The sequence below is a fragment of the Lissotriton helveticus genome, chromosome 7 (assembly GCF_964261635.1).
Source record: "Lissotriton helveticus chromosome 7, aLisHel1.1, whole genome shotgun sequence".
NCBI lineage: Eukaryota > Metazoa > Chordata > Amphibia > Caudata > Salamandridae > Lissotriton > Lissotriton helveticus.
The window spans coordinates 1900798956-1900822350 of NC_136068.1; the positions used below are offsets into that span (position 1 = coordinate 1900798956).

The 23395-nt window shown below is 46.2% G+C and overlaps 1 protein-coding gene across 2 annotated transcripts in view; it reads left to right on the plus strand.

Annotated features, from left to right (window-relative positions):
* The window catches only part of LOC144767841 (CD209 antigen-like protein C), a 175349-nt gene that overhangs the window by 125651 nt on the left and 26303 nt on the right, over positions 1-23395 (plus strand). For both annotated transcript variants that reach the window (XM_078651204.1, XM_078651205.1), the window contains exon 5: positions 16265-16377. In XM_078651204.1, the coding sequence (XP_078507330.1) occupies positions 16265-16377 (113 nt within the window). The remainder of the gene's footprint in view (positions 1-16264; positions 16378-23395) is intronic.

Genomic DNA, 23395 nt, shown 5'->3' on the forward strand with positions numbered 1-23395 from the left:
ATGGCATGATTTACCAAAGATCACTTACGGGCATATTAGCAAAGAGTAGCGATATTTATCGCTAAATGCGTTTAGCGCACTTTTTTTTATCGCTGCCTATCACCGGATATTATCGCAGAGATAATGTGCTATTAGCAACGTTTATCTCCAATGCGGTAAAATATCCGGCAATAGCGTCTCAATACGAGAATATCGCTGGAAATCCAGCGATATTCTCGCATTAACGCCAATGGGGGCTTAATGTGATAATCCACCCCCCATTGACTATACAGTTAAGTCAACTTTTGAGCAGGCGTTAGATTCTAGCGATATTCGCGCTTAGCGCAATTATTTTTATCACTATGCCTGCCTTGCTAATAGGCGATAGCTGTGTTAGCTACTGCTTTCAGTCGCTAACCAGTTGGGTACACCCACTTTGCATGTCATTAGCGATAAATATCGCTGACATGCAAAGCGGGCCCCAAACCGCTCGCTATCGCCTACAAGCTGTCGCTAACTGCTGTTAGCGACAGCTTGCTAATAGGGCGATAAAATGATCGCCGCTTTAGCGGGAAAAAGTCCCACTAGAACGGCGATATATGCCCCTCAGTGTGGTCACAGCTAAGTCAGGAATATGACCTGCCTGCTCCTGATGCACATATTACCATACAGCGACAAGAGCTGCAACTTATTTTCCATCTGAAGTACGATTGATGATTTTTGCTAGACAAAGAAGTGCCTGGGTCGTGCCTTTAATGCGACCCTCTCTAGGGGCCATATGTATCATCAAACTATTTTGCATTTCCTAAATAGCGAATTTTAAGGAATCGCTATTTAGGAAATGCAAAACGGTATGTATGTACAAAATCCCTTTTCAATAGCGAATCCTTAGCATTCCTAATTTGCGATTAGCAAATTGCTAATCGCAAATTACCCATTCATTTCCATGGGCCAGGAGGCCCATAGGAATGAAAGTGCAATTTGCGATTAGCAATTTGCTAATCGCAAATTAGGAATTTTTCCAAGGGTGCAGGGGTGTCTCAAGAACACCCTGCTGCGCCCCTGAAAAAGACATTTGGGGGCATATGGCACACATACATGCCCTAAGGGCATGTATGGGCGTCATATGGCACCTTTTGTTTTTTGGAAAAAAGCTTTTTGAAAAGAATTCGCAAATTACCACCAACTAGAAGTTGATGGTAATTTGCGAATCCTTAATGGCATTTTTTGCATATTTTTTGTTTGATACATTGCATTTAAGGAATCGCAAAATTTGCGATTCCTTAAGTGCAATCGCAAAATAAGGAATAGCAAATTTTGCTATTCCTTATTTTGCATCAAACATGTTTGATACATACCATTTGTCTAATTAGCATTCGCAAAGGCCGAAATTCGCAGAATTTCGGCCTTTGCGAATGCTAATTAGCTTGATACATATGGCCCTTGGATCTAAGCAGGCGCAGTGCTGGCGTCATGGTTTGTTTTCCTAAAGTCTCGAGAACAAAAACATAAAAGTAGGACTTGTAAACAACCATATTTTTGCCCAATGGGTGAATTGGGCTTTATTTCCTAACATTTACATAGCAGCCAGAATTGAGAAGAACACCACAGTATGCTACCCTAATGGTTACATACTATCCAGGACATTTCTATGAATGTTGGCATAAGAAAGACACACAGAGCTATTCGATTTGCAGTAACAAACGTTTTATCATAAAAAAAAACACAATCATTCAGCCAAATACTACTCCAGCGATCACAACCACATTGGCATACGTCATTTCACTTTCCTAAAATTTAGTGGTAATTTATACTGTTATAAATAAACTGATTTACAGTCTTAACACACTATTCACTTACATTTAATACAGCCAAAAAGTACCATTACAATTCATATTTTGTATAATAGTTATAGCCATTACAAATTGTTGGCAACAACAAACAAAATATAAGCCTCTCCAATACCTTTCGGACGAGTTTGTGCTGATAAAAATGCAAAGAAAATGTTTTTTTTTGCTCTTTCTATGTGTGCTGCATTTTGAAGCACACATAGAAAGAGCAAAACCCCATTAATGATTGTTTTTGTGCAGGAAGATATCTCTTCCTGCACAAATACAATCATCCCTGCAACACAGGCACCCGTGCACCATGGTGTAAGGGTGTCTGCTTTGGCACACAGTTGCTGTTTGTGCCCCGGCGCAGGGGTGAGTAAAGGAATGTGGCATATTTTTGTAAATACAGCGCATTCCTGCACTTAGACAAAGCCGTAGCTTGACACAGGAAAATTTCTTGCGGCACCGCATTGCGCTATTTCCTCGTAAATAAGGCCCTAAGGGCCATATGTATCAAAAAGTCATTTTGCGATTCTCAAATAGCGTTTTTTTGCGAATCGCTATTTGAGAATCGCAGAATGCTATGTATGTAGGATTTGCAATACATTTTGTGAATCCTACATATTCCTTAACTGCGAATCTCAAATTACGATTCGCAATTAAGGAATACCTCCCTATTCATTCCTAAGGGCCTGTTGCACCCCTGAAATAAGCATGGGTGCACATATGGCACACATACATGCCATAAGGGCATGGATGTGCATCACATGGCACTTTGAAAAATGTAAAAAAGTGCAACTTGAAGTTGGTGTTAATTTGCGCTTCCTTAAGTCGAAATTGCACTTTTTTGGTGCTTCTTACATTGCATTTAAGGAATCACAAATTTGCGATTCCTTAAATGCAATCGCAAAATAAGGAATCACATTGATTCCTTATTTTGCACGCATTTTTGCTTCATACATAGCATTTAGCAAAAATGCGATCGCAAACTCCGGAATTCTGTGAATTTCGGCCTTTGCGATCGCATTTGTTCTTGATACATATGGCCCTAAGTAAGTAACACTACCTACAGGGCTCCATTGCCCAGTTCACAACTGCACATGCATACATTTATGTAAGGGGTAAATGCACACCCGCACGTCAGTGTCTGTACTGTTTAAGTGTGCTGAACAGCTCAGAATTGTAAAAAAGTAAACTCACCTCAAATCATTAGCATTATAATACTCTTACTTGTGTGGATTCGCGGCTACTTAAGTTTCGCTGTCAATCTGTCTTTTTTTAAGCTCCCTTTGCTGCTAATATGCATTGTTGTTGGCCTGTCGGTTATGACTGACAGCATGGAGAGACTATCTGTCTATTTATCTGTCTCCCAAAATAAATAAAGAGAGATCAACAGATGTTTTCTGTTTATACTGTTGTGTAAAAACCAATGAAACCGATGGCTCGAGAGCCTTATTTATAAATAAGAAGCCATGAAAGGAAGGTTTCAATTGATACCTGTTTTACCTTTCCAGTGAGTGATGATGCACACACTGGCTGAGATGGAAGATTTAACAATTGTAACTCAAGTGGGAAGCAGACACATTTATGGGGCTAAGGGGCTCGTGCACTATCTTCAGCCAGAGCCCAAAGGGCGGGCTGCACAGCCATTGGTTAGCGGAAACCCCGCCTCTGCTGACCTCGCGATGACCCTTGCTCTATATTGAGTTGTGTCAACAGGAAGGGGACAATTTTGATGAAAATGCCTGTGCTGACAGGAAGCACAGTCAAGCTATTTTAACATTTTTCAAATACCAACCTCAAGAGTGTCAATTTGTTTTTGATAAATATTCAAATTGTGCATTTGACCCCCTGGCAGCCTACTATAAGAGCTTAGGAGACATTAACAATGTATTTTCTGCCCATGGCTGGCCAGAGGTGCATGTCAGAGCCTGGCTGGGATCATACATGACCAACATGGCGTTGGAGGGCCTTTCCAAGCGTGGCATTTTGTAATTGGTGCACAGGCAGATGACGTCTCAATGTGTATTTATTTATTGTTTCACACTGCCAGGCATGCCTTCAACCCCTGCCTGCCTGCACAGATGTTGCTCAATCCTTTTGCTGCACATGTATTGCTACTAATGTTATCTTAGATGGGGAAGGCTGGCCAGCCTGTGGTGACTGGCAGTGTGCCAGTCACTGATGAGGCTTGGCTGCAAGTTGGCAATTTAAGGTCGTCAGCCCTGTGTGGTAGCCCACATTATCAAAGAAGTCCATTCAAGTAAAAAAAAATACAAATCAAGAACACGCGGCAGCGCGCGCTGCTTAAGGAGGAAGGCGGCTCAGGTTGCGGCGGTGGACTTCCTGTTCTTCTAGTTTCAGGAAACTGCTGCTTGTCATTAAAGTGACTTTGTGCTCAGAGGTGTTAAAAAAGATCCCACGGGGCTGGTAACGTGCAGTGGTCATGTGGCGACACCGCTCCTCATTTGTACTCACATACACGGTCATTTAGACCTGTAAGTAAGTGCTGGCACGAGAGCAGGTAACACTTGTGCCAATTTTTGCATCTGCTCCTATCAGCAGCTGAATGCAAATGGCACCTGCTCCCGGCGTGGCACGTGCAGTTTCAGAGGACGCTAGCGGGGGTAGCTGCCCATCGAAAGTAACCTGCTTTATGCACATGGTGAATAGTATCTCAAGCATATGGTACACAGATTACAAATTAAGGGCCTCATTTATGAGGAATTGACATAGGGCAGCATTGTAACTCTTCTTGCTGTGCTGTCCTACGCCAATGTGAAAGTACAGGAATGCACAGTTTTTACAAAATATGGTGTATTCCTGTCCTTTCCCCCTGCGCTGGCGCACAATCTGTTGCCTAGCACCTGTGTAGGTGCTAGGCAGCAGATTGAACAACGAGTTCCTTTACAACCCCTACCTTAACAACGTGGTCTCTACTGCAACCGCGTCTTAACCACAAATTGCTTTACCACGCTTCCCTTTACCAATTATGTTTCGTGGTAAAGGCATGCATAGTAAACCGCTATCCATGGCTAAGTTTACCAACCCCTCCTTCTCTCTGAGCCCTAAATACACCCTCTAACCTCTTTAAAAGGACCTCAAACTCCCCCACTGACTAAAAACTTCCCCAAACCCCCTCACCCCCTAAAAACGAATCTGAACCCCTCCCACCCCCTAAAAACGACCCAAACCATCCCACCCACTAAAAACTTCCTGAACCATCCCACCCCCTAAAAACTAATCTGAACTCCTCACACCCCTTAAAAACTACGCGGAACCCCCTCCCACCCCCTAAAACCTACCCCCAAAAATTACCCCAAACCCCCCACCCCCTAAAAACTACCCGAAAACCCCTCACCCCCTAAAAACTAATCTGAACCCCTCTCACCACATACAAACTACCCAAACCATCCCGCCCCCTAAGAACGACCCAAACCATCCCACCCCATAAAAACTTCCCGAACCATCCCATCCCCTAAAAACTAACCTGAACTCCTCCCACCCCTTAAAAACTACCTGGAACCCCCTCTCACCCCCTAAAACCTACCCCCAAAAATTACCCCAAACCCTCACCCCCTAAAAACTACCTCAAATCCCCCACCCCTTAAGACTACCAAAACTCCCACTACCCCCTAAAAACTAATCTGAACCACTCCCATCCCCTAAAAACTACCCAAACCACCATCCCCTAAAAAATAATCTGAACCCCCTCCCACCCCTTAAAAAGGACCCGGAACCCACTCCCACCCTTAAAACCTCCCCCTAAAAACGACCCCGAACCACCCACCCCCTAAAAATTACCCCAATCCCCCACCCCTAAATAGTACTCCAGACCCCTCTTATCTGCACTATTCTCTTTTTTCTTTTTTTTACACACCCATTCTGAACACTAGACTGACTTTGCCTTAACCACAAATATGCGTGGTTAAGGCAAAGTCATTGTTCAGGCAATTCGTTGTTCGGCTTGTGGGCTGCCGGGACTCGTGGCTCTTGCCTCGTTGTTCCGAATGTCCCCCATTGCACTATGGTGCAAGAGTTTCTCCATTGCAGGCAGGATTATTTTTTGCAAGAAGGGGCACCTTCCTGCACAAAAACAATCCCAAGATGCGTTTTCCTCTTTCTATGTGAGCTGCAGAATTCGACACATATGGAAAGAGGAAAAAACTAGGAAACAAATGTTCTCCTCATCATCTGGGGCAGCGTCAAAATCTATTGGTTCTGCATGGGAAAACGGACTGCAACCCGCATGAAACATCTCCTTGATGCAGAGTAAGGCAAGGCAGCGACTTGCACTACTTTGTCAAGGCCAGACAGAGCCATGCAGAGTGGCTTTGCAACGCCTCATAGATTAGATTGCGAGGGGAAACATCCTTTACAACGCAAATTTTACCACGCAGTGCTATTACAACACAGGTTTTACAACGAAAACCATTACAACACATTGCGCTGGGGGGCGCTCTAGGATAGGGAATAGGTTTAATTTACTATCCAACACCTTCCCTAGTGTCCACGGGGACTGGAGTTGGAATAGTAAATTAAACTATTCACTATCCAGCACCCCAAAGCGCTATGCGTTGTAATGGTATGCGTTGTAAAAACCGCGTTGTAAAAGCATGCGTGGTAAAAGCATGCGTTGTAACGTCATACGTCCGATTGCGAGGCTCACCCCGCCGGAGCATCAAAGAAAGACGATCCGGCGGTGCACCCCTCTCATAAGTAAGCCCCTGCATTTCCAGTCTCATATAATGCACACTGGGGTCCGACACCTTAGTGTAGACTTCTTAAAGCTCTTTACAAGGTGGAAAGTAGGTTCAATACTGATGGCCACATTCAGACAAGATGCTGTTTGGCAGTGTCACATTTTAGGTCAGGCCTATAGACAGCTTCAGCTGGAGAGTAAGATCCATTGCCATCACACAAAACACAACACAACACCCCCGCACACATACACACATGAACAAAAGGGTGCTAGAGAACTGTCCCTTGCAGTCATTGGCTGCTGAGGTTTGGCTAGCGTTAGGCATTGGTTCACAGTTCTGTCCATCAGCATTGGAGTCAGCCCTTTGCCTTTCACGGATGTGAACCCCTGAGAAGCATTGCTTGTCCTCATTGTGACGTTCCCTCGAGGTTGCCCCTTAAGCGCGTGCCTCCATGTGTTCATTTATTTCTGCGGCCCGCGCTGCTTTAATCACTCTTTTCATACGTGTCCAACCGGTTCATTCAGTTCTTCAGCGTGTGCTGCTCTCACGCTTCCTACTGAGGGATATATTTTTTGGTCTTGTCTGAGACATCTGAGTCGGCTGTGAGTCTATTGTTTTTAATAATATCTAAAAGGGGTCAGAGCCCGCCCATTGCTTGCCATTGGTGGGCTTCCTCGTCACTCTCACTTCTTTTTTCTTCCATTCATGGGCTGCAGTTGGTTTAATTTTACTCACTTCGTTAGATTCGGCAAACACACCACACTTCTTTAATCTATCGATCCTTCTCAGATCGGAAAATTAAAAAAAAGATATAGGCGTGATGACGTGGTCCCCATTGGTTGGCACAAATAAGTTGTCAGCATTAGCAAAGTCAGTAGGTTCTTAGCTCGAGAACTATTGACTTTGCCAATGTCTGTTATGAATGGCACCGCCACTCTGTGAGTTTTCTGTAACACATCTTGGCTGAAATTGGCACAGGACTTTTTGTAGTTCAAAAGTAAGTTTATTGAGAGGCCGCTGAGGACAAACAGCAGCAGGGCTGCTCAAAACGCAGATTGCAGCTCGATCCAACAGGATTTGCTTTGGATTTTTTTTCATCCTCAGCAGAGTGGTTCAGGTGTTAACTTCCCACAGCATATGTCTGTCCACGTTTACCTGAGGCCATTAGAAGAGTATATGCGTTACTGTGCTCACATATTTTCCTTTTATCCACCCCATAGTGTACAGAGGAGTGTGTTCATTGTCTGGCATGTCATGGGGGCCCTGAGGGCGCGCATTGCTGCTCCCCGGTACACAAGTTGTGACTAGCCCTGCCAGGGTTTGTCTGTAAAAACATTCTCTTTTGTTCATAACTACAAGCTAAAGAGAAATAAACACTAATTCTAGGAAGTATGTGCCTGAGATGCAGGGGAGGTTTTGAAGTAGTACCCATGGATTTTATTTAGGTGTCCCCAGGGGTCACAGCTGCGACCCGTGGCTGGCTCCCTGCTACTCCCTGGTACTTGCTTTGTGACCCCTGGCCTCAGAGGTGGGAAAAGTCATCCCAAAAAAGAAGGTAAACAGTCTCCTGATGAGCACAGTTTCAGTTCTGCTGCCCTAAAAGGTGTACAACTCTTTAATGGAAGTGAATTCCGCAGAGGGATGATAGACAAAACTGTGAAATAAAAACACCTGTTGTAGAACAACTTGTATTTCTTTATTGTGAATACCACGCTTTTTTGGCATTGTCATTACCTAGAAACTCCATTTCTTTAGCTTTAGGAATCGAAATGCCGATGCAGGGGCAGCAGGAATGTCTCTTCTCACATGTGGAGGGGGGGGGGCATGGACTCTGAAGGTGGCTGGACATTGAATCCATGCTGCCCTTGACCCTGCCCACAGGGCATCTGGTGATTGTGGAAGTCCTGGACTGACTCCGCCTTTGATATGTTTTAAAAGGACAGCGGAGGAATTGATCCACGCATTTGCTTCAAAGCTGCCATTGAGCTATGAAGGTGGACAACTGACCCTGCCCCATAAACAGTGCTGCTAAGATTTGCTACAATTCGGTGCCAAATACTTCCATCTTAGGCACATAAGGACTGTGGTGTACTGAATCCCCCACTTCAAAAGTATCTTAGTTTACTTTATTATTTATAAAGTGAAAACAAATGCCCGAAGGCATGTAAATGTAAATGTATTTGTATTTATATAGCGCACTTCTACCCAGAGGTCTCATAGCGCTGTATTCATACTGCTGTGGAACCCATCCTGGCTTTCCTGAGAAATGTCCACTCCTGGGCACCCCCAAGGTGAAGCCGGGCATCCAAGCGCTGCTGGGGCCGTTGTGGAGATTAAGCAAGCTATTGCCCAGAGTCACAGCGTGGGACCCATGGTTAGAATAGGCACCGAGGCGAGAATTATCAGGTCCGGGGAAATTGAGTCCAAGAACCGCCAAGGCGGGAGTTGAACCCTGTATGGGTCCCCCTCCAACCCCTAAAACAGAAGTCAAGAGTCTGGGCATCTGGCTAGACCAAGAACTTAACTTCAAATCTCAGGCAAGAAAAACTGCAGGCACCTGCATTGGCCTCATCAAAACAGCTAGGAAGGTCCTCCATCTAATCCCCTTCCAATCTAGGAAGCTGCTCATACAGGGCCTAGTAAACTCCAGATTGGACTATGGGAACGTCCTTTACTTGGGAGCCCCCGCTTCGGTCATTCACAGACTACAATGCGCCCAAAACGCCGCGGCCAGAATCTTAACAGGGACCAAGTCAAAATGCTCTGCGAAACCAGCCCTCAAAAGCTTGCACTGGCTTCCTGTTCAACAAAGGATAACCTTTAAGACTCTCTGCATCACACACAAGATAATGCACGGCAGAGGTCCACCGATCCTGAGCTCTCTGGTAAAACCCCATCAGTCCAACAGACAACTGAGATCAGACGCCCTCTCCCTGGCCAGCATCCCCAGAATCTATAAGACCCGTTCTGGAGGGAGACTGTTCTCATACAACGCCCCAAAGCTATGGAATTCTCTGCCAATCTCTATCCGTAGAGAACACAACCTACTGGCTTTCCGTAGACAACTAAAAACATGGCTCTTCCCATAGTCTTCCCCACCCCTCCGGAAACATAGGTCGATCAACAGCGCTGGGACGCCCTAGGGTAGCTACGCGCTTAACAAATCCGTTTCCAATTCCAATTCCAATTCCAACCCTGGTCCCAGGCCAGACCTCTGCATCAGGGTTTGCCGCTCTAACCATTGAGCCACGCTTCTCCACGAAGTCATCTGTCATCTGCCATTGTTCTTGCCTAACAATAATATTTGTAATCTTTGCATCTTGGCGCTGCAACAATAAAACCAAGATGAAATAAAGCTGGGGCTGCCTCTGGGCCCGATGGGCTGGTCAACTGGGCCCCACTATACATTAATTACTTTTTTATAGCCCTTCTGTCTGCCTAACAAAAAGATTACAAATATTACTGTTAGGCAAGAACAATGGCAGATGACAGAGACTGATATGCCTTTCCTTGCTCCACTTGTCCATCTTGTGTTTGTCCCTCCCCTTGAGCACATCCCCTTTATCCTATCTTTGATTGACTGGCTTCTATTGTTCCGTTGCTCAGGTTTAGGGAACTTTTAAGGTTGAGCCTATAGTGGCAGCGTGCATGCGCTGCTGGCTTTGCGAGGAATGCAGTATTTAGTATGGCGTGGAAGCTTTGTGGAAGCTCCGCCCATCTTTTTAATTGGTTTAGGTCCTAAATGCTTCCTACAGATTGATTTTAGGCCTGTTAGTCCCTCCTCATAATGGCCATGTCGTCATTAGTATACTTCCATGGCTACTGGTCCCTTTACTTCAAACACTATTTTATTCTAGTGGACCTCCCCTCCCGCAGTCCGTGACTTCTCAGCTCCCCCGCCGCCCACACCGAACTCCCGTTTGTGCTTTCACGCACACCCGCACTCCCGTTTCCAATGCAATAGGCCTCCCGTAAATTTAAGTCCTATTGCATTGCAAATGCTTGTTTTCTCTGTTACTCTGGTCGCCTTCTTTCCACTCCCCATGTGTCTGCCAAGCGCTGCTGGACAGAATAAGGGGGGCGCCTGACTCCAATATGGCGCCCGCGCGGGACAAAAGGCCTCGCAAAGATGCCAAGGCACCACGCAAGTCAGTTAATCCACTGTTGGAAAGGGGCGCCCCCTTGCTCCTTGCGGTGCAAAAGAACAGAGCACCTGGCACCAATGTGACACAACAAGAGTGAGGAGCACTACTGGGCAACATCCAGGTCGGCTGGCAAAGGCAACCGGATACAGCGAACGCCACAACCTTTGCCTAGGTGAGCGACGGGGAGCTTAGGTACGCCACGGGGGGCAGCATTCAATGACCCATACTTCAGTCTACAAAACGGGGCCCCTCTACCCCAGCGTGTCCCACTGAAAGAAACCTCTCCAGAGCGAGTAGCCTGACTCCAACATGGCGACCGCTTTTGATCAATAATAGCTGACAACTCCAGCAATACAATGTGGTGCAACAGGAACCTCTGATCTTGTATGTAGCCTTTGGATACCGGCCTCTCACTTCTGTTTAGGCCTTAGGGAGTACCCAAACCTGCTTGACTTCAGGAGGATGCCAGGTGCTAATTTCCAAGTGAGAGTCATCAGCTTTAGGTCAGGAGGAGAGATGAGTAGTGACGGATGTTGCCCATGCTGCACAGAGGGTATAAATACCACAACAACTGGAGTGGACATCGACCTGACCTCGTGCATTTCTCCCATCCCACCATTCCTATCCGGTTCACCCTTCTTACATTTAATCTGTGAACTTGCCACTGATAGTGGAGACCAAGCACCTTGGCGGATGTAGCTACCTCAATTGATGCAGAGGAGTTGGGCTATAGACCTCCCCCTCAACCGTCACCTACCCCCCCTGGACATTGGACAGTCAATTTCCTTCGGCCCCGCCGTTTTTCACGCCTCATTTCCCTTTCACCCTTACTCTCCTTACCCTCCCTCGCACCATTGATCTTGTCTTATTTGCTAATTAAATGTGTTGAACTACAAATGTAACCCGTACCTGCTCTAACCTAGAGACCTAGCCATCTGACTAAAGCCAGATGGAGCTACCCTGTGAGCTAAAGGGGAGACTGGCTGTGGACTCCCTCCTCGAACATCACCTACCCAGTCGACCATTGAGCAGATTTTCCCTTCGTCTCTTCATACCGTCTACCCCCTCTGCCTCTCCCTTCTCAATCCCCTGTTGCCCCTATCCGCTCTATTTCTCTTCATTTTGTTGCATATATGCATCTATACCCTCTTACCCTTCTTAGATCCATTTACTTCATCTTCTATCCCCCTGAAATGTTCTTCTAGTATTTGATGTAAGCGTGTAACTGATGTAATTTTGTTATTTATGTTGAAACTTATGTGTAGCACTCCCCCCCTGTCCGCTGTACAGGCCCACCCCCCAACGCACAACTATCCCTTATTGGTCTCCATGATTGTGCCCCTTGCCAAAGCCCTCTCTTTTCCCTTGTTGGGGAGGGTTCCATCAGTATTGCCTTGGAGTCTCAGAGTCCCCTCTGAGAGAGTCCACTGTGTTAGGGATCTCACAAATAATGGAAATAGGCCTCAATTAGCCTCCTTGAATGTGCCCCTTGCCAAAGCACTCCCTCTCCCCTTGTTGGGAGAGGATCCTAGCATTCCAGTCCTGGAATCTCAGATACCCCTCTGAGAGAGTCCACAGTGATAAGGGATTATTCACTTAGCGGAGGTCTGGGATAGTTCCCTTTATCTCTGTATGGCACCACTTGCCAAAAGCACTCCCTCTCCCCTTTTGGGGAAGGATCCAGTATGTAGGCCTTGGAGTCTCAGAGACTCCTCTGAGAGAGTCCACTGCATGAAGGGAATCTCTCGCAACAGAGATGGGGAAATTATGCACTTTCCCTGGGATCACAACTTACTGGACTTTGGAAGCAGCTTTGACTCGTCTGCCGGTTTGTGTCCCCGTCACACTATCCCTCCTCTTTCCATGCAGTGTCTCTCACCCTCCCCTCCTCTTTCCCTCCTTCATTCTCTGTCTACCTCCCCTGCTCCTACCCCCTCCCCTGAATCTCTCCCCTTGCCTGCCTTTCTCCTTTACGTATATGTCATTATTGTCTATCTCGCCCTTACATATAACTATGTTCCCATGAGGCACAGGGCCAAGACGGATTTGCATATGGCCATGTCTGAACTGGGGTTACTTGGTGAACAAAATAATGATGTATTAAACCCAGGTCTGTGACTGGGGGTGAATGTTTTGCCATTGTGCAACTTTCCGTCCATCATCTTGTGTGTTTTGCTGTTCACCCTATGTGACAAGGGTATGCCCAGACGTGGGTCCCGTGCTCACTAAGCCACTGGAGTCAAGCTATCCTGGCTGAAGAAGGCTGATAGCCAGAAACCGGTCCTAGGATGCATGATTCCGGTCCAGGGAAGCCATGGCTTGGCAGTCAGGGCTGGACTGTTCCCATGAGGCACAGGGCCTATACTGATTTGCATATGGCCATATCTGGACTGGGGTGGCTTGGTGAGCAAAATAACGATGGATTAAACCCAGATCTGTGACTGGGGGTGAATGTTTTGCCATTGTGCAACATTCCATCATAATCTTGTGTGTTTTGCTGTTCACCCTATGTGGGAAGGGTATGCCCAGACGTGGGTCCTGTGCTCACTAAGCCACTGGAGTCAAGCTATCCTGGCTGAAGACGGCTGATAGCCAGGAACCGGTCCTAGGATGCTTGATTCCGGTCCAGGGAAGCCATGGCTTGGCAGTCAGGGCTGGACTGTTCCCATGAGGCACAGGGCCTATACTGATTTGCATATGGCCACATCTGAACTGGGGTGGCTCGGTGAGCAAAATAACGATGGATTAAACCCAGATCTTTGACTGGGGGTGAATGTTTTGCCATAGTGCAACATTCCGTCCATCATCTTGTGTGTTTTGCTGTTCACCCATTGTGGGAAGGGTATGCCCAGACGTGGGTCCCGTGCTCACTAAGCCACTGGAGTCAAGCTATCCTGGCTGAAGACGGTTAATAGCCAGAAACCGGTCCTAGGATGCTTGATTCCTGTCCAGGGAAGACATGGCTTGGCAGTTCGGGCTGGACTGTTCCCATGAGGCACAGGGCCAAGACTGGTTTGCATATGGCCATGTCTGAACTGGGGTGGCTTGGTGAGCAAAATAACGATGGATTAAACCCAGATCTGTGACTGTGGGTGAATGTTTTGCCATTGTGCAACATTCAGTCCATCGTCTTGTGTGTTTTGCTGTTCACCCTATGTTGGAAGGGTATGCCCAGACGTGGGTCCCGTGCTCACTAAGCCACTGGAGTCAAGCTATCCTGGCTGAAGACGGCTGAAAGCCAAAAACCGGTTCTAGGATGCTTGATTCCGGTCCAAGGAAGACATGGCTTCGCAGTTCGGTCTGGACAGTTCCCATGAGGCACAGGGCCAAGACTGATTTGCATATGGCCATGTCTGAACTGGGGTGGGTTGGTGAGCAAAATAACGATGGATTAAACCCAGATCTGTGACTGTGGGTGAATGTTTTGCCATTGTGCAACATTCAGTCCATCGTCTTGTGTGTTTTGCTGTTCACCCTATGTGGTAAGGGTATGCCCAGACGTGGGTCCCGTGCTCACTAAGCCACTGGAGTCAAGCAATCCTGGCTGAAGACGGCTGATAGCCAGAAACCAGTCCTAGGATGCTTGATTCCGGTCCAGGGAAGACATGGCTTGCAGTTCGTCTGGACTGTTCCCCATGAGGCACAGAGCCAAGACTGTTTTGCATATGGCCATGTCTGAACCGGGGTGGCTTGGTGAGCAAAATAACGATGGATTAAACTCAGATATGTGACTGGTTCTGATGTTAACCTGGGCTTCTATGGGAATTCACAAGGGCATATTATCAAGCCCATTATCGCCGCTTTAGTGGCAGTTTCCTGCTGATAAAAGCAGCGATAATGTATCGCCCTTTCTGGATAATATGGCCCCTAGTCCCTTGTTAGACACTGCCATCAGCCATCTACTCCCTTGTTAGATGGTGCCCTCATGTCTCTCAAGTCACGCACACGCCCATCCATCGGGTGATCACCTTAACATGGCTCATCCCTGATGACACTGGAAGAGGGCTGCTGGTTCAAGGCAGAGAATCCCTTCCTCGGTGACTCACAAGGAATTTTTGACTGACTGCTTCTTTGAGTAACAAAATTAATGTAACAGAAAAATCAGCCCTCTCCTGGTGAATGTATGCTTCGAAATCAGGTCAGAGCTTCTGACTTAAAAGAAGTGCTCTTCAGTGCCAGGGCCGGTGCGCCCGTACTTTACACTGCCAATGCTTTTAATTTCCTGTGTTTTTTTTTGGTAAGTCATCCCTGTGTATTTACACCATGTCTCAAGGTCACAGCAATTCACATGTAATGGCATATTTTCTCTGCATAAACAAGAACTATATTTTCCTCTTAGGGGCATTGCAAATCAAAAGGGTGTCAATCACTATTCTAAGTACTTCTGACATCTGCCTGGACTGTTTCTAACTGTTGTGGCATATGCTTCGTAATATTTATATATGTGTTTAATTACTTAGGGGAGGAGTTGTGACCCAATGGCTGGAGATTCAGACTTGGACACTGGGGGCCTCATTTATGAAAAGTGACGCATCGCTGCGTGAAAACAGCGATGCGTCACTTTTCACTGCGCTCTCCCTGCGAAATGATTGATGCTTCATATTTATAATATGACGCATCATGTCGCAAGGAGTTACAGATACGTCAGTATTTCTGACGTATCTGTAGGCGCAAAAGTGATGCATTGCTGGGGTGTGTCACAAAAGTGACGCAACTCCAGCAATGCGTCCTTTCACATGGGGAAAGCCCCATGTGAAAGGGCTTCCGTCAGTCTTACGCCTGCTGTGAGGCAGGCGCAAGATTTTGATGCAACAGCGTCCTAAAAGTGACGCAGTGAAATCTCATAGATTTCACTGCGTCACTATTACGAGGCTTTTTGCGGGTGAACGCCCCCTCTGCATACATTATACCTGACGCAGGTATAATGTAGCGCAGGGGTTTACAAAGTGACGCATCTGCTTAGATGCGTCACTTTGTAAATAGTGCGCATCAGGAGGCATGTTTTACGTCGCCGATGCGTCACAAAAAGTGACGCATTGGAAGTGCAAAACTCACGCAAGGTCTCATAAATGAGGCCCTGGGTACCCAGGTTAGAGCACTGGCCTCGGCTCAACACATGCAGCGTTTCAGGCCAACCTACTTAATCTCCCTGTGTCTAATGCAATGTCCGTTGTGACCTAGATTTCATGTAAGGCTCTCTAATGCACCAGGACCAGGTTTGTGCCATATAAAACTGCAAAAAATAAAGTGCACAAGTTTGCTAAGGCAGGCTTATTGGCTTTGTCAATGCTTGTTTCCAGTTGGGTTGTTCCGGTAAAGCAGGGAATGGGGCCTCACTCTCACAGCGATGTGGCTGCGGATAAGTTGATCTGAACCTTTTTGAAACTCCCTAGTGACGCAAATGTATAATGGCAAAATGCTATCTTTTTTTATTTGTTAGTTGCAGCGCCCCCACTTTGCTGCCAGCATGCCATTTGTGTGTCCAGTGGTTGCTCATTCAGGGCCTGTCCCGTGGTGTTTTTCTCCCTCTTCCCTCTTGCTGTGGGTGATCCAGTGGATCACAGTTGACTCTCCAGCTAACACAGTGTGTCTACATCCCTTCCAGGACTTGCTGGACCGGATGGGGGACGGCGCGGACTTCATCTGGACCGGATATGAGTACAATGAGACCCAGAAGAGGTGGACCTGGAAAGATGAAGCCACCAGCCCAGGATACAGGTATGCACTGACTGCTGATTATGCACTGATTGCTGATCAGCAGGGGCAGCACACCATGACACCGGCACTCCCAGGCATGTCCATCAGGAGGGCAGGGCCCTGCGGTGAAACTGACCACAAAGATGGCCGCAGCTCAAGAAGTCGAGTGGATGTCTGTGCTTGTAGCATTGTGTGCACAAGTTGTGATGAGCAGTGGGAACAGCACTGAGTGTGTGAAACGCATTGCACGTTTATGACAATGTGCTATGATGGTGACAGCAGAGAGCAGGGGGTCATAGCAGCCCCTCCTGCTCAGAAAGCAGCTGCTAGCGTGGAGCCTACCTGGGAGGTGCCACCGGGGCAAAGTGGACAGTTTGGCGCTAGAATCGCCTTCCAGTGGCAGAAGGCCAAGGGTGAAAATTCACTCCAGGCCGGAGAAGCTTCCACATCCTAGACACCTGTCATATAGGTTCCTGATTCACAAAAAGATCAACAGTCACAAATAAAGGCAAAAAGATAAGCAAAATCTATAATTACAGTAGAGAAAGAAAAATGCAGCTGGGAAGCAAATCTTACAGCATGTGCAGGGCTCTTTACATTCTGTCTGGGCTTTCTAACCTCCACTTCACCACAGATCTGTCACCTCTAAAAGGGCGAGCACCACACTCAGCATGCTATTGCTCGCTCTCCACTGCATCTGTGCAGTCTCAGCATGTTGATGGCTCCCCACTGCATCTGTGCAGTCTCAGCATGTTGATGGCTCCCCACTGCATCTGTGCAGTCTCAGCATGTTGATGGCTCCCACGGCCTCTGTGCAGTCTCAGCATGTTGATGGCTCCCACGGCCTCTGTGCAGTCTCAACACAACATCTGTGCAGTCTCAACATGTTGTTGCTGATTCTCCACTACATCTGTGCAGTCTCAACATGTTGATGGCTCCCCACGGCATCTGTGCAGTCTCAACACAACATCTGTGCAGTCTCAACATGTTGTTGCTGATTCTCCACTGCATCTGTGCAGTCTCAACATATTGTTGCTGATTCACCACTGCATCCTTGCAGTCTCAACATGTTGTTGCTGCACCCACACCCAATCTGTGCAGCCTCAACATGTTGTTGCTGGACCCACACCCAATCTGTGCAGCCTCAACATGTTGCTGGCTCCCCACTGCATCTGTGCAGTCTCAGCATGTTGTTGCTGGACCCACACCCAATCTGTGCAGCCTCAACATGTTGCTGGCTCCCCACTGCATCTGTGCAGTCTCAGCATGTTGTTGCTGGCTCTCCACTGCATCTGTGCAGTCTCAGCATGTTGTTATTGGCTCTCCACTGCATCTGTGCAGTCTCAACACAGCATCTGTGCAGTCTCAAAATGTTGTTGCTGGTTCCCCCTGATCTCTGCAGTCTCAACATGTTGTTGCTGATTCACCACTGCATATGTGCAGTCTCAGCATGTTGTTGCTGCCCTCCCACTGCATCTGTGCAGTCTTAACACGTTGTTGCTGGACCCACACCCAATCTGTGCAGCCTCAACATGTTGCTGGCTCCCCACTGCATCTGTGCAGTCTCAGCATGTTGTTGCTGGCTATTCACTGCATCTGTGCAGTCTCAACATATTGTTGCTGATTCACCACTGCATATGTGCAGTCTCAGCATGTTGTTGCTGCCCCCCACTGCATCCTTGCAGTCTCAACATGTTGCTGGTTCCCCACTGCTTCCTTACAGTCTCAACATGTTGTTGCGGGTTCCCCACTGCATCCTTGCAGTCTCAACATGTTGTTGCAGGTTCCCCACTGCTTCCTTGCAGTCTCAACATGTTGTTGCTGGTTCCCCACTGCATCCATGCAGTCTCAACATGTTGTTGATGGTTCCCCACTGCTTCCTTGCAGTCTCAACATGTTGTTGCTGGTTCCCGACTGCATCCATGCAGTCTCAACATGTTGTTGCGGGTTCCCCACTGCATCCTTGCAGTCTCAACATGTTGTTGCTGGTTCCCCACTGCTTCCTTGCAGTCTCAACATGTTGTTGCTGGTTCCCCACTGCTTCCTTGCAGTCTCAACATATTGTTGCTGGTTCCCCACTGCTTCCTTGCAGTCTCAACATGTTGTTGCTGATTCCCCACTGCATCCTTGCAGTCTCAACATGGTGTTGCTGGTTCCCCACTGCATCCTTGCAGTCTCAACATGTTGTTTCTGGTTCCCCACTGCTTTCTTGCAGTCTGAACATGTTGTTGATGGCTCTCCACTGCATCTGTGCAGTCTCAAAGTGTTGTTGCTGTTTCACCACTGCATCTGTGCAGTCTCAACATGTTTCTGGCTCCCCACCGCATCTGTGCAGTCTCAACTTGTTGTTGCTGATTCACCACTGCATCTGTGCAGTCTAAACGGGTTGTTCCTGGCTCTCCACCGCATCTGTGCAGTAATAACATGTTTTTGCAGGCTCCCCTCTGCATCTGTGCAGTCTTAACACGTTTAGTTTGGGTCATAAACTAGTCCCCGCCCACCACAGTACAAGAGCCTGGAAACATCAATTGAACCAGGATACCAAATGATGCATTGAAAGTGGCATCTATTTTTCCTAGCCATAAACGAGAACCATCCACTCCACCTAAGTATGTTCTGAAGGTCATACAACTCAAGTTTGTCATAGAAATTAAAATTAATATGTGCACACTACGCAACATTTCTCTTTTCCCCTTATTTTCTTTAAAATAACATGTAAATGCAGCAATTTAGAAGTGGAACAAAAGGAAAATATCATTTAGTTAAAGCAATAGAACACATCATGTCATAGTAAACCTAGGGGTTTATTTATGAGGGCCCTGTGTCCCCTTTGCACTACATAAAGCAGTACACGTGTGACGCAGGGCTCTCGGAAAGATTTATAAAGCCACGCAAAGCCACCGTGTGTGACTTTGAGAGTCCTCATAAATCATGAGTAAGGCGACGGAGTGCAAATCGCGGCACCACCTACTGTGCACCCGGGAGGTGTTCAGTGGGCTCTGTGGTGAGGTTTCCTTTGCAACATCCATGGAATTTGACACTGCCCCAAATATACAAAGTGATGAAAACCTGCAGAAGTGCCAAATCCATACACCTCTTGAGGTGAGGCATAAAGAGCAGAACTAATTTTATTGATCCCCTTTGTTTGCATTCTGTAGCACACATAGAACGAGGAAAACCCCTCCTTGGATTGTTTTTGTGCAGGAAGGTTACTACCTGCAATGGAGATACCCTTGCACCATGGTGCAAGGGTCCCTATGTTGGCGCTAATCTGCTGAAATGGCACCAATGCAGACAGGACAGGAATGCATTGTACTACTTAAATACAGTGAACTCCTGCCCTTTCACTTTGGTGTATGGCAGCACAGCAAATATGCGCTGCCCTATGCCAAAGTGCCATGAATAAGGCCCCTAGTTCTGATGAAAGCCCTTAATCCTATGGCCTTCATCTGTTATGATTGAAACCTGTTGACTTTTGTGTAAGGGGCAGGACCATTACCTCGATAGACACCCTTCTTCACAGTTGTTAATCATACCAGGAACACCAATAATTAGTTAGGTGTTAGGCGGTATTTTTATTTTTAAAATCTCAGCAGGAAATTACTCCCGGTGCTCCCTGGAATATGGTTGAGGCCCTCCTGGTTTTTTGTGACGAGGATGAGACTCGATAAAGCATGACATCAATAGGGTTGTGAGGGTTTAACAAGCAAACAATAAAGGATGTGGATTTGTGAAGGTCACTCTCCATATTGTGTATAATACGATACCTTTTGGTGGCATATGACGTGTGTCATCGGCTCTTCCTATTTATCAATGATGGTACCAGAAAATATACGGAAGATGCTATTTATTACAAATGTATGACGTTACAACGCACACGTTTACAACGCATGCCTTTACAACGCAGTTTTTACATCGCAACATCCTTTACAATGCATTCCATTACATCGCATGACCCCACATCGCATTTTTAGAAACTACCTTTACAGCGCATTCCATTACATCGCATTATACCTTTACAACGCATAGCATTACAACGCATACCATTACATTGCAGTTACAGTAAGAATTGGATAGTATAGGGGTAAACATTACTATTCTATCTCCAGGGGGTGCAACAGTAGGATAAGTGTTGGATAGTGTAGGGGTAAAAATTATTATTTTAACTCCAGGGGGTGCAACAGTAGGGTAAGTTTTGGATAGTGTAGGGGTTAAAAATTACCATTCTAACTCCAGGGGGTGCAACAGTAGGGTAAGTGTAGTATAGTGTAGGGGTACTATGCGTTGTAATGGTATGTGTTGTAGCGACATGAGATGTAGTGTCATGCGTTGTAATGGTATACGTTGTAGTGACTTGCGTTGGAAAGGATGTTGCGATGTAATGACTGTGTTGTAAGTGTAGTGCGATGTAATGGTTGCTTTGTAAAGGTTGTTTCCCATTTATTACAGTCATACATCATATTTTTGATCTTTGTGTCACAGAATTGAAAGAACCTGGTTTTACTTTTAATACAGCCCCTTACAGGTAGATTTTATTTCTAAGTCACATTGTGGCAAGAGAAACCGTAGTTAACATTAACACTAACAATTATACAAGCAATAAATGATTGCAAAACGATTAGCCTTTTTTTGTATTAGCATGAAGTTTCTTTGCTCCCCTCCCCCACCCCCTTCCTCCACCCCCCACACAAGAGGTTTTACTTTAAACCTGTTCAGTGCAGTGGTGGTGGATGCTGAGAGAGGTGGTAGTGGTGAACCACATTTACCTCCAGCTTATTAATCACGAAAGCAGATTCGGTCATGATCATTTGATCACGTTAAAATTGCTCTGATGGTCATAGTTATAAATCAAGATATTGTCACATCCGTGATCATTAGTATATTCATACAGGGAAGCTCCAAAGTTTGTAACTATTGTTATTTATTTTCAATAGTTCTTTTTCTGTTTTGTGTATCATGAAAAGCAACATCCATACTACTGATATTTTACAATCCTTTCACTGTAGTATCTTGAACACCTTTTGCTTATAAAGATATGGAAAACTAAACACCAGATAATCAGAAATCAAACAAAACATTGTATATAAATCATGTTCTGTGTAAACAATACATTCATATAAACAAAACGGTGTTCTTTCGTCGACGTTTCGGTCCCACGCGGTCTACAAGATCCACAAGACCATCATCAGGACGGTATCAGTTGCATATCCAAATCGAATATAATATAAAATACATAAATGTGCTCAAAAAACCCTGTATATACATATAGGTATCGGCCGCTCCACACCTAAGACAACAATAATGATCCATTTAGCCCAGTGAAAAAAGTCTTAAAACATGCCACCACTCACAAGTGTACCAAAATACCACACCAAAAAAATACACCAATATTAAAACTCACTTAATAACTACTCACTTAATCACCATATTAGATATGGCTATCCCAGTAGTGATTTTATGCCTGGCCTCCCTTTGGGACAGGTTTTACGGATTAAACGTAACTGTACCAAAAGGGAGGATTATTTCAAAGAAGCCAAATTTCTACAACGCAAATTGGTTATGAGGAACTATCCATACAGATTAGTAAAACATGCAATGAAGCGTGCTTGGTATTATGATCGCCAGCCATTGCTCCATAAAGAGGAATTACAACCCTTAAATGTAGATACAGTACAACCAATACCATGCGTCATGACCTTTGGCATAGAATCTAACTATATACAAAAAATAATCAGAAAGAATTGGCACCTTGTTAATAGAGTAGAGCCTCAATTAAAACCACCGAGGTTCACTTTTAAGAGAGCCAGAAATTTAGGTGAACATCTAGTCCGGGCATATAACAAAAAAATGCAGTTAACAATACAAAGCATGTGGGGATTAACGCCAGTGGTAGGGCATTTCCCCTGTGGAAACTGTACAGCATGTGCCACCACAAGTGTAGTGAAGATTTGCAATCTGAATGGGAGGGATTGGAAACTGCGACAACACTCAAATTGTCTCACTAAGAATGTATTATACTGCATACAATGCCCGTGCCACTTAACGTATATTGGTAAGACCACTCAGGAAGTTGAGAAGCGCATTATGCAGCATCAGTCTCGCATACGTTGCAGTGTTGTAACAGCCCCACGAGTGGAACATTACCAGAAGTCAGCCCATAAGGTTTCCGACATGAGTTGGTTTGTATTAAAAACTGTAAAAAATTCAAAGAGGCGACAGAATGTTGATTCGCTGCTTACATTGAAGGACAACAAGTGGATTTGGTCCTGTAACACAGTGGAAAAAGGTCTTAACTCTCTTATTGAGTGCCATAGTTTGGCAACCCTGTAGAGGCAATCAGGTTGCGATGTGTTTTTTACTTATGTCTGGATCGACTTTGTGGGATTGTTTACCTTTTTGAGCTAAATATCAGGTGGAGCATAAAATGTTTGTAACAAGAACTATGTTTTTAGAGACCAGGTCGTATAATATACATCATTTTATGTGATGACTACATGATTGCTTTTGAGGGACACTGAACCACTGAAATATAATTTTAAGTTCAGTTTTGGCCAGTGATGATAGGACAATTCCACCTCCCTGAGCAGAGGCTAGTTTTTAGGTCTCGGCCGAGACCTATTGCAGTCAAGTTCGCTCTCAAGGGAGGACAGAGCGGTGCACAAGCCTACCAGGGTCTGTGGACGCGCACACACACAGGCAGGCAGGCAGGCACGCGCCAGACACACATAGACAGACAGACAGACAGACACACGCACGCACACACACACACGCACACACACACTCCCTCTCTGCCCACTCCCTCTCTGCCGCCCCCCCTCTACCCCCACTCACCGGGCTCTTTCCCTCCGTAGCGGGTCAGTCACGGCAGCAGGCAGACTTGGTGTCTTCTCCGGCGATCTTCAGCTGATGTGCACGCCCACGCTGCGTCTCGTGCGCGCCCACCACGCTGTTTCGCGCCCGTTGATGCTCAGCTTGTGATTACTACTCCTTCTAACCCGGATTTTAAATTACTATTTCTTGGTTCTCTAACTCCACTCTG